General features: G+C 31.5%; 1 protein-coding gene across 1 annotated transcript; it reads left to right on the top strand.

Moving 5' to 3' along the window:
* Window positions 1–3039: 3039 nt before the first annotated feature.
* LOC135951361 (HEAT repeat-containing protein 3) lies at window positions 3040–5778 on the top strand. Its single transcript, XM_065501001.1, has 6 exons — window positions 3040–4095; window positions 4150–4299; window positions 4518–4675; window positions 4738–4814; window positions 4881–5265; window positions 5343–5778. Exons 1-6 carry the CDS (start codon window positions 3156–3158, stop codon window positions 5613–5615), a joined length of 1983 nt encoding a protein of 660 aa, XP_065357073.1. The 5' UTR covers window positions 3040–3155; the 3' UTR covers window positions 5616–5778.
* The last annotated feature ends 5017 nt before the right edge of the window (window positions 5779–10795 follow it).

The following is a 10795-nucleotide window of genomic DNA, read 5'->3' as shown; positions in this document are numbered from 1 at the left end:
ATATTTCCTATGGAGTTTTATGAATTGGTATCATTTTATTTTCAAATAAATAAAGGATGTATTTTCAAGAATTTGTTTAAATTTTCAACTTTAAACTAACATGATTTTTGAGCTGAATGACAAAAATTATTATAACGATCAGATTGATTAATACCATGTTCTGACGAGCGGTTGAATTACATAATTCACGATCTGAATTACTATTGCGAAACAACTCGTTCTCACGACAGATTCGTAATTCAATTTGACATTTGTTTCTTCTTCTTGTTTACTTTTGATTTTTTGGTGCGAATTTTAAATTTGTGTTTTGGCAATGGAGAAATATAAAATTGTAATAGCAATTAACAAAATAAATAATTTAATTATTATTTTCATTACACTGCAGCCACACGATCAAGTTTTTCTTGATAGTCTTTTACATATACTGTTTGTCAAAATTTATAAAAATTGAAAGCGGTGACGTAGGCAGCACGCAACTTGAAAACAATTTTAGTACAAATTGGACATAAAAATGTAATCAGCTGTTTTCTTGAATGAAAAATTGAACACCAACTTGAATGTGAAATTGAATGCAAGTTCGTTTCAATTCTTAAAAGTGTGAGTGTATTAGTAAAAAAGTGTGAGTGTATTAACACTTGAAAGGCAAAACTTGATCGTGTAACCCCCAAGTTATTAGAAAAAAGAAAAAGTGCTAGCAAGTGGAACCAGTGCAGCGAGCGCGCGTTAATAGAGGCAGAGACCTGCGCCGACTAAATTTCACGGCGGCGGCGGCTGACTCTAAAAAAGGTCGGCGGCTAGCTGGCTAGTGAAATTCTGGAAATTTTATGAAATTACTAAGGAACTTTTATCAAAAAACGGCGGCTATTTTCAAGCCGACTTAAGCAGAAAAAAATACGGCGGCGGCTTTGAAAATTTATCGGCGGCTCGACTCAGCCGGCTTACAGACGTTCGGCGCAGGTCTCTGAATAGAGGTATGAGCCGGAAAGATGGTTGAGTTGCGTCCGAAAAAATAGTCACATTTTGCTGGAAATGGTGGCACAACTTGACCTGCAACAATACAAATATACGGTCCCTGTACTTAAAAATAAGTTAATTAATTTTAATTAGATTTTTAATTATTTTTAAATAATTTATTTAATACAAATATGCTTATATGAAATTAATTTTTTTCTTCGTTTTGTTTTGGTGATTTTGTTTTGACAGCTGTCATTGACAAAACACTCGATAAAAATTAGAGATGAGACTGATTTGTTCGTAATTCGTAAGGTAATTCAAACTGAATTACGTACGAATAAGGTAATTCGCACATGAAATTTTGTATGGCGAATCATGTAATTCAGTTCGTAATTTGGGGTTGAATGACGAATGAGAGCGTGAATGACGAATAATACCGGCGTGAGAACATGGTATAACCCTGCAGCCACACGATCGGGTTTTCTTGATAGTCTTTTACATATACTGTTTGTCAAAATTTACAAATTGAAAGCTGAGACGAAGGCTGCACGCAACTTGAAAACAATGTTAGTACAAATTGTGCAAAAAAATGTAATCAGCTGTTTTCTTCATTTTTATATATATAGATGTTAAGGTTTTTACACATTTATGTGGTATACCCTGTAATCGGCTAATTTTTCGAAAGAGACAACGCCCTAGCGCGATTCCTAGGACATTGCCCTATCGAAATGCATTAGTCGTTTTTTGGCACCACGAAAGATATCGGTTTTATGAATGAAAAACTATATATATAACGTTTACAGGGTATACCATATAAAGTTGTAAAAACAGTAACACTATATATATATATGTATATATGTAGTGTTACTGTTTTTACAACTTCATATGGTATACCCTGTAAACGTTATTTTGACATTCTACAACCACTTTTCAATGGTTGTGGTTCGAGCGAGAGAAAAAAATATAATGTTCAATAGGCAACGAGTGTGATATATATTTGTCCCTTTTTCCAAAACAACAACCATTTTGACATTTTCTTTTGTTTGTTATCTATTCCATATTGCTGTTATCTATTCCATATCTGTGTAATCTGTTTTCAGCTATATTGAACAAATCTACTTTGTCACTATTCAAAACGATAAAATGGTAACGGTAACGCTAATTTAGATTATTTCGGTTACGGTGATTTAGCGGTAACTGTATTTTGGCTTATTTCGGTAACGTTATTTCCAGTTATTTCGATAACGAGATTTTTAAATGATAAAGCTAATTTCATCCTGAATTAAATTGTTTATAAAATTTATAAAAATTTAAATTAAGTTAACAAAGTTGATATTCTATTATATTTTAAATTCTATAGGTTTCTATAAACTCAATTATTAAAATAAAAAGTTTGCATTTTTAAATTTTCAAATTATTTATAGAATATCGGTAACGGTATTTAGGATTATATTGGTAACGGTAATTGCAGTTATTTTTGTAACGGTAGCTTATCGGTGACGGTAGTTATACTGAAAGGGTAAGGGTAGCTTAGCGTTAACGGTAGCCAACATAGGGTAACATAGAGACGAAACGTAATTGTTAAAAACCTAAGTGTTGTCAAATACCTATATTTTGCAACAACAAAATACATGCTAGTCAATGTATTTTGCTGTTGTATCAAACATATGATTTGTTGTATTTTTGTATGACAAATCGGAGTGTCTCGTCTCTATGGTAGTCAAAATGGAAAAAAACTCATTTAATAATACATTTCTAGACAATTCGACAGTTCTTTAAAATTATTGGATATTCATTTTAACAACAATTGTGTACTGTTTTGGATAATGCACTGGTAAAACTCTTTCAAAATATTTGAATATTTCGAATCTACATCAAAGATCTACTTTATTTCATAGAAAATTATATATATTTCTTATCATTTGAGCTAATTTTTTGTTTTTTTATGCATATTTATGATCAAAGGCTTTTTAGAGCATATTTTCGGTTTCCCTGCTTGTCATCATATTTTGAAATACTTTAATATACTACTACTTTTTATTTACAACTGTGTTGTTTAGTGTGTTGCTATATTGTTGTTGTTTTACTTTCAAAGTGTTTTCATTTTTTTGCTGCACGTGGGGGTCTATTTCTATTTAAATTCTCAATTTGTTGCATTCAATTGGAAACTCCGTGCAAAATTAAATAAACCAGCAACAACAATGGGAAAAACGAGAAAAAGTAAAACCAGATACGCAGCCAGCACAAATCCTTTGGCTGGACTCGACAGCAGCCAAGTAGATGATTTTTTAAATGCCTGCGAAGAGATTGAAAATTCAGGCGTTGGTCCCATTGAAGCAATCAGAGATCAACTGCAGAATGCGAATATCGAGGAGAAACTTAATGGTCTGCAGTCATTGGCTGTGCTAACAGCCAGCAAAGATAAAGTTCAGTCTATATGCCAAAGTGACTTGGTGAGAATTGCTGCACCTCTGTTGTGTGAAAAAGAAACATCAGTGCGCAATGCTGCTGCCGGAGCATTAAGAAATCTTTCAGTTAACGGCATTGAAGTATGTGACTTCCTAGTGGAGCAAGATATTTTGACACCTTTACTGGCCTTGTTGCAAGAATATGTTTTGGATAGCGAATGGAAACCCACATTTGATGCTGCCATGTGTGATCAAATGGATTTGCGTTCCGATGTCTTTCTTCAAGCCATCAATCTCTTGTGGAATTTATGTGAAAGTACTTCCATTGCTGTTGAGACATTTAATCAAACTCAACTAATGGAGGGATTCATTAGATGCTTGGACTACAATGTTTTTGGTTTGGATATATCTATTTCAGTGGCCCAATGTTTGTTGGTGGTAACCGAGAATAATCCTAAGTCATGGTTGGTTTTAAACCAGCATGTACCCAATTTCCTTTGTCTCTTATCGGTAACTGGAGACTATGGACATGCTTATCTGCGAACATTGTCTGCGGGAATATTGAGTAATGCTCCAGCTTTGGCTGCTTCATATGCAGGCACTATTCTTCAAGCATTAACACAAGTTCTAGACACAAATCATCAAACGGCTCTTCATGGCATAAGTAATATACCCAGCAAAGATAATAAGGATCAAGCACCTGAATTGGAAATTAAAATGGATACTCAAGATGGTTTGTAGAAAATGTAAAATACTTAGGGAACGTTATAAATATCTTTATTTGTAGATGAAACTGAAGAAGCTGCTGCCAATCGTAGAAGACGCCAAGAATTACCTACAGCTGATGATATTGCTATGCGTGATGTTGGCTATTTATTGGACGCTCAACGTATTGCCGCCGAAGTTATAACAAATTTATGTTCATCGGAGGAAGAAGGTAGATATGATAGTTATAATGTATGAATCAATATGAATTTAGTAGTAGAAAAAGTGAAATGTGTATAAATTTCATAATAATCATTTCCGATACTAAAAATATAAGTTTTGAATCTTTATTGATCAGACATTCGCAAATACCTCTTTCTCAACAATAAAATTTATTACTTATACATATTTAACATAACTTTATTTAAACTTAATATCAATATTTTTTAGAATGGGATGATGTTGATGATGAAGAAATTTCGGAAAGTGAAAGTGTTGTTGATTATGAAACAAACCAAAGTAATGGAAGCACAACAAATCTAAATGAAGGTGATAAACTACCACTAGAAATTGTGGAAGCCATTAAATCATTAAGTCTAGTCGACAAGGTAAAAATATAATATAAAAATTCAATTTGAATTCATTAAACTACATACAATTTAATTTTCAGCTATGGCAACGTACTCAACCCCTTGAAGATAGTCTAGTGCAACTTTTGCGTGAATCAAATATTGGCCTAATAATGAAGTAAGTTTAATGTAATTCATTTTCAGCCCACAAAATGTCTTACATTCAAATTGCCTTTCCTTGCAGGTCTAAAAATTTACGCATCTCTTCGTTACTGTGTTTGCAAAACTTGTGCAATTGTTTGAACTCGGAAGATTTGGGAGGTCACAATGCCATCTACAGTGTTTGGGTGGATTTGGGACAACAAGTATTTAAGGGTCCTAAAGATACATCCATACTGGAACCTTCAACATCTTTAATGCGTGCAGCTCTGGAACATTTAAAAACCAAAAAAGAACTATTCAACCAAATGACTCAAAATGATTTACAGCTTATGCTGGATGGTGTTAAAAATTGTACAATGGCAGAAATTCGTGCAAATTGGTTGCGCATGTTGGGCACACTGGGATGTTTGCTGCCCGAACCTTTAGTTAAAATTATTGTTTCATTTATAGTTGAAACTTGTTCTCAAGTAATTTTATCTCTTTTTATTCTCATGTAAAATTAAACATTTTTAATATCATGATTATACATACTGCCATTTTCTAGGAAGAAGACGTTTGGACTATCTCAGAAGCTTTGGATGCTTTAATGGACATGTTCTCAGACAACGACTGGCATCAAATTTTAGTAGATCTTAACTTGCCTGTTGCTATTAAAGAACTAGAAAAATATTTCAAAACAAAAGTGCGTTCTCAGCGCAAGGAGTTAAAGGAACGTTACCCGGCCGTACAGACGGTGCTAACAAATCTATCACGATTTTCCAAATATATAGAAAAAGAAGCCAATAATTTTGCAAATTCCACAAGCAGTGCTTCATAAGAAAATGTATGTTTTAGTTAAGAAATGAAATAACTTTTCACCTATGAGTTGAACTTTTCTGTTAGAATATTTTATATATTCGCAATGTAGACGAACGATTTTTATAAATTAAAAAAAAAATAATAATATTTTTTATAAATAAAGAGCATTTATTTAAACGATATTTTGTAAAGACTATCTATCTATCTATCTATCTATCTGTGCACATATTTAACAATTCTAATTCTGACCAATGATACAATAATTGTAGAAGGTAGATTTCTACTGAGTGTACCTTATATTCAGCCTTATCATGTAAGGCGTAGACGTTTTACGACAACGACAGTTTCGTACTAGATTAATGAAACAGGTTGAATAATTTCTTTAATCTAGTACGAAACTGTCGTTGTTGTAAAACGACTACGCCTTACATGAATCATGCCCGGGCACACTTAGAAAGGTGACTGCGATGAAACAGCTGATTATTTTTTTTATTCAGTTTGAATTGTCAATTCACTTGTGGTTGTTGTGGCGAAAAATACAACAAACTCAAAAGCAAAAACAACAATAAGCAACTTTGACAGTTCACCTACTTTTTAACAAAAACAAAGTACCTGTTGTTTTTGTATTGTTGTAGTGATGCAGTCACCTTACTAAGTGTGCCCTGAATCATGCTATTTTGAAATTTGATAAATAGCTTTTTTGACATACATATGTATGTATGTATGTTGAAGAATAAAATATATTATTCTATAGTAAATTTTTTCTACAATCACAAAAATATCTATTCGGAAATAATTTTAAATACCGATATCTTAAAGGACAAAAATTAAAGGCGGGAAAATGGTAAAGATTTGTGTTTTGGTACTTTTGTTGTTACCTTTTGTATTTTTTGTTGTAAGACTACGAAATTTGTGTTGTATTTTTAATTTCACCACCCACCCAAAAAAGTACTGTAAATAAAATTAAAAAAATATTTTTTTCGTTTGTGCAAAATATACTCGTTTCGGTTATTTAAATGGTTTAAATGTGTGGAAAAAAATAATAAATAATAAAAATGGTGAAAGTTTATGTTAGAATTGCAAAACTTTTTCTTGAAAATTGCACAAAATTGCAATTCTAACATAAACTTTCACCATTCACATTACTTTTTTGGGTGTTGAAATTAAAACTGAAAAAAACACATTTGTAAAATTTCGTATTGGAAATTAATAAAAAAAATTTAAATTAACCTAATTTTTGCAGAAATTATGGAATAAAAAGCGGAAAAATCTATTCATAAAACCTTTCCAGATCAAATATAATTCAAATAATTTCAGAATTCTTTGAATTTTTAAATTTATTTGTAATACAATTTTGTTATAATTTTTAAGGTCGCTTTTTTACAACTCTGTGAGTTTGAGGATTGTGGTGAAAGTGTTTTGAAAACCAATAGATATAAATAAAATGATACCAATACATTCTTAAGCTGAATTCACCCATGAGTTTCAGAAACATTTTTTGTTCGGAACCATTGTAGAATTAGCAAGGTACAATTATTAGAAAGTATGTTCTCAATTATACATTCCCTATAACGTCAAACAAAAGAAAATAAAAAATATAAAAAGGAAATGCCAAAAAAAAATAATTGAATTTAAATTTTTATTACAAAAATTTACTAACAATTGAAGAAAAACTATATTTTTTAATAAGTGTGTATAATTTCAGTTAAAATGTAACAAATTTAAAAAATATCGCGGTAACAAATTAAAAAAAGTTAAGTGATTAAATACATAGTTTGACGTTTTAGGGGTGAACATTGGAAACTCTCTCTAATAATTGTACCTGGTAACTGATTGTACCATGGTTCAGAACAATTTTTTTATATGTATTTGACATTATATTTTTGAGAGAATCTTCAAAATACATATAAAAAAAAATTGTTCCGAACAAAAAATGTTTCAGAAACTCATGGGAGAATTCAGCTTTATAGTTAGGTTTTTTTGACAACCGACTTAGGGTTTTTTTGACAGAGATTCACTTCTTGTTATTATCCTTTGATTTTAACAATCACAAAAATATTGTTACGTTTTAACCTTTTCAAAACGCTGGTTTATTTCCTTTAATTAAACCGGATACTTTTGATTGCAAATAAAAGTCGTTTAGTAGTTTGAAAATTGTAACAACTCTTTATTTATTCAAATGTACAACAACCACAGAATTAAATAGTCACTCAATGTGTTTATACACGTTTATAAATTCTCAGAAATACAGACACTTTATAATGTACACGAATTCACTTGAAAAATACAGCACACTTTAAGGCACTCAGTTGATGGTTATTCGAATAGCGTCTCTGATAAACTCACTAACGACTGCAACCTCTGCCACTATTTATAACACTGCCATCTGCATTCTAGATTGCTCTTTAACTGTCAAAGCTCGAATATTCTAGATCTTACTAATACATACGCCATCTGTGATGTACTTTCTACAATGTTCTTTAACTGAATATTCGAATTCGAATATACGGTCGTAGCAAACAGCGTTGCCAACTTACGATCAATGGTCAACTGAAAGCTTTTATTTAATAATGCCCACAGATATGTTACAGTTTGCTATTACAGCACTGCTATTTGAAAGCATTATGCTACTTTTAAATCAGCCGTTAAAATCGTTATATTTGAATTCAAGTACAATTTCGTAACAATATGTTTTGTGTTATTGTTTATTTATTTACAATTTGATTTTTGTGGTGAAAAAATGTAAAACAAAGAATTTTCAATAAAACATTTTAAAAAGAATAAAACAATTGTTACTAGGGATGCCAATCCCGAAATCCCGATCCCGAAAATCCCGGGATTTTTCGGGATCGGGATTTCCCGAATCCCGGGATTTGTGAAAAAGAATCCCGGGATTTTTCGGGATTAACAAATCCCGAAATATTATGAGATTTTTGATATTTTAGGAAGATTTTTGAAGCACCCAAAATACTTAGAAAGCTAAATTTCAGCATATTTTTTATAATACTAATCTCGCTTCAAATCCAAACGCAGACAGATTTTTTCATTTGAATCGGAGAGCAGCACGTCTCCCTTGCATTAACAGGCTTTTACACAATTTACACTTTTACGAAATTTATCTTCAAGTTATTTTCTAAAGGGGACTAGGGGCAAATGTAGCACGATTTCCGCAGTACTTTACAGTATAATTTCAGAGTATTTACAACTTATTTTGTGCAAAATTTTATAAGGATTGCCGCATAATCAAGATATTTATGACTGCTCAAACAGTACTCCGGGGGACAATTGTATGGAGCTAGGGGAAATCATGGACCATTTTATTTTAATTTAACGCATTAGTTTTTGATTTGTTATGTTTTTACTTAAATATATTAATGATATAATAGTTTTTATTGTTGAATTTGATGTTTTTGAAGTTTAATTAAAATCCCGAAGTCCCGAAAAATCCCGGGATCCCGAAAAATCCCGGGGTCCCGAAAAATCCCGGGATCCCGGGATTTACATTTCTAAAATCCCGAATCCCGGGATTTGTAAAACCCAGTCCCGTTTGGCATCCCTAATTGTTACTGAAAAAGCGTTCATTTACTTTTTACCAAGGCGTATTAACAAGGTGAGTGCATAAAATCAGCTGTTTCTTAATTCGCTGTGGTTTTATGTACACTGTATGTCAAACATTGTTTATGTTTACATTTGTTATTGTAAATAACATAGTAATATTTTAATTCGCCTTGATTTTGACATTTAATGTACATTTTCACAAAAACAAATTGCCTGTTGTTTTTGCATTGTTGTATTTGTTGCCGGGACGCACTCACCTTGTTAATACGCCTTGCTTTTTACTATTTTTGAGAAATTAAGAGAGTAATTTTGAAAATTTTGATTTTATTACCTCGTTGCAAGTATTTATTGGGAAAGAAAATGAACAGACCTATTGTCAGTGAAAAATTAGGAGTTAGGCCCTGTAATATATTCTAAAAAAAGTGAAAATACATTTTTTTTTAAAAAAAGGACACGAAAAAGCAATTTTTTGGCAAGAAATTTAAAAAAATTTGTTCGGTGGAGTCTAAGCTATATTATTGCTATATATTTTTAAGCGGTGATGGCACCTTTCAATTGGTCACCAAAATCGCTAAACTCAGTATAGGGTTTTACTACCCTTTGGTAGTAGAGTCGAACCTATACTGTTCAGTCCGTGTGTTTTTCCAAAAGTCTTCATTTGTTGCACAGTGTAATTAACCCTTTGGTATTTGGATTTATATGCATTTGCATATGATTCCGAATGGGTCACATATAAAAATACAAGTTGCCAACAAACTGCGAAAGACCTACAAACAAATTAAACTAAAAGTCAATACTGAATGGACTCACGATGACATTATTATTGCTGTTCAAGTATGTCCAACGCTTTGGGACATCAGTTGACCACAATATACATTTCCAAAAATACCAGCTTGGCAAGAAATTGCTGATTTTATAGGAGAACGAACTGCAGACGAATGCAAAGCTAAATTTAAAACAAACTTAAACAAAAGCAAATAACAATGAGATTTTTCAACTCAATTTGTTTCAAAAGCAAATGAAAGCTTTCTGTAAAAACTTGCAGAGTAAAAGAAGTCTTTACTGGTTAAATGTTTGTAAGACATTGATTTATTTATTAAAGTTAAAACCTTAAGAGCTAAACATTAAAATCTAATAACTATTCTAGAATACATGCGTACGTGATAATACGCATGCGACTTATCTATTATCCTTACCAATGCGTGTGGTATACATACATACACACACGATTGATAAGAATATTTAACTAAACCAAATGTGTGAAATGAAAAGGGTATTATTTATGATCTACACACAAGTGATACTGTTAACACTCAGAACATATTATTAATATTATACATAAACAAATATAAAATAGTTTTATATACCATTTTCAATAATTGAAACACTTTCGTTTTCAAAACCCTCAAGGCTTTTTTTTAGTTCAGCCCTAGATTTTTTTTACACGCATTTGAAGTTAGTGATTTTGAAACGCTGGCTAACAAGAGAAAATCATTAAAAATTGGTAAAACAAGGCCTATTTATTTTTATTATCCCGAAAAGCTGTGGTATCTTACTATTTTTGGGGTCGAGGAATCCATTTTTGATATTTATTTTTATCTAAAACTCACAATAGAGGGTATAGAAAAAAAAGGAAAAAAA

Source organism: Calliphora vicina, chromosome 2 (genome assembly GCF_958450345.1).
Source record: "Calliphora vicina chromosome 2, idCalVici1.1, whole genome shotgun sequence".
In the NCBI taxonomy this organism is placed as follows: Eukaryota; Metazoa; Arthropoda; class Insecta; order Diptera; family Calliphoridae; genus Calliphora; species Calliphora vicina.
This window is presented reverse-complemented; position numbering and strand designations above follow the sequence as displayed.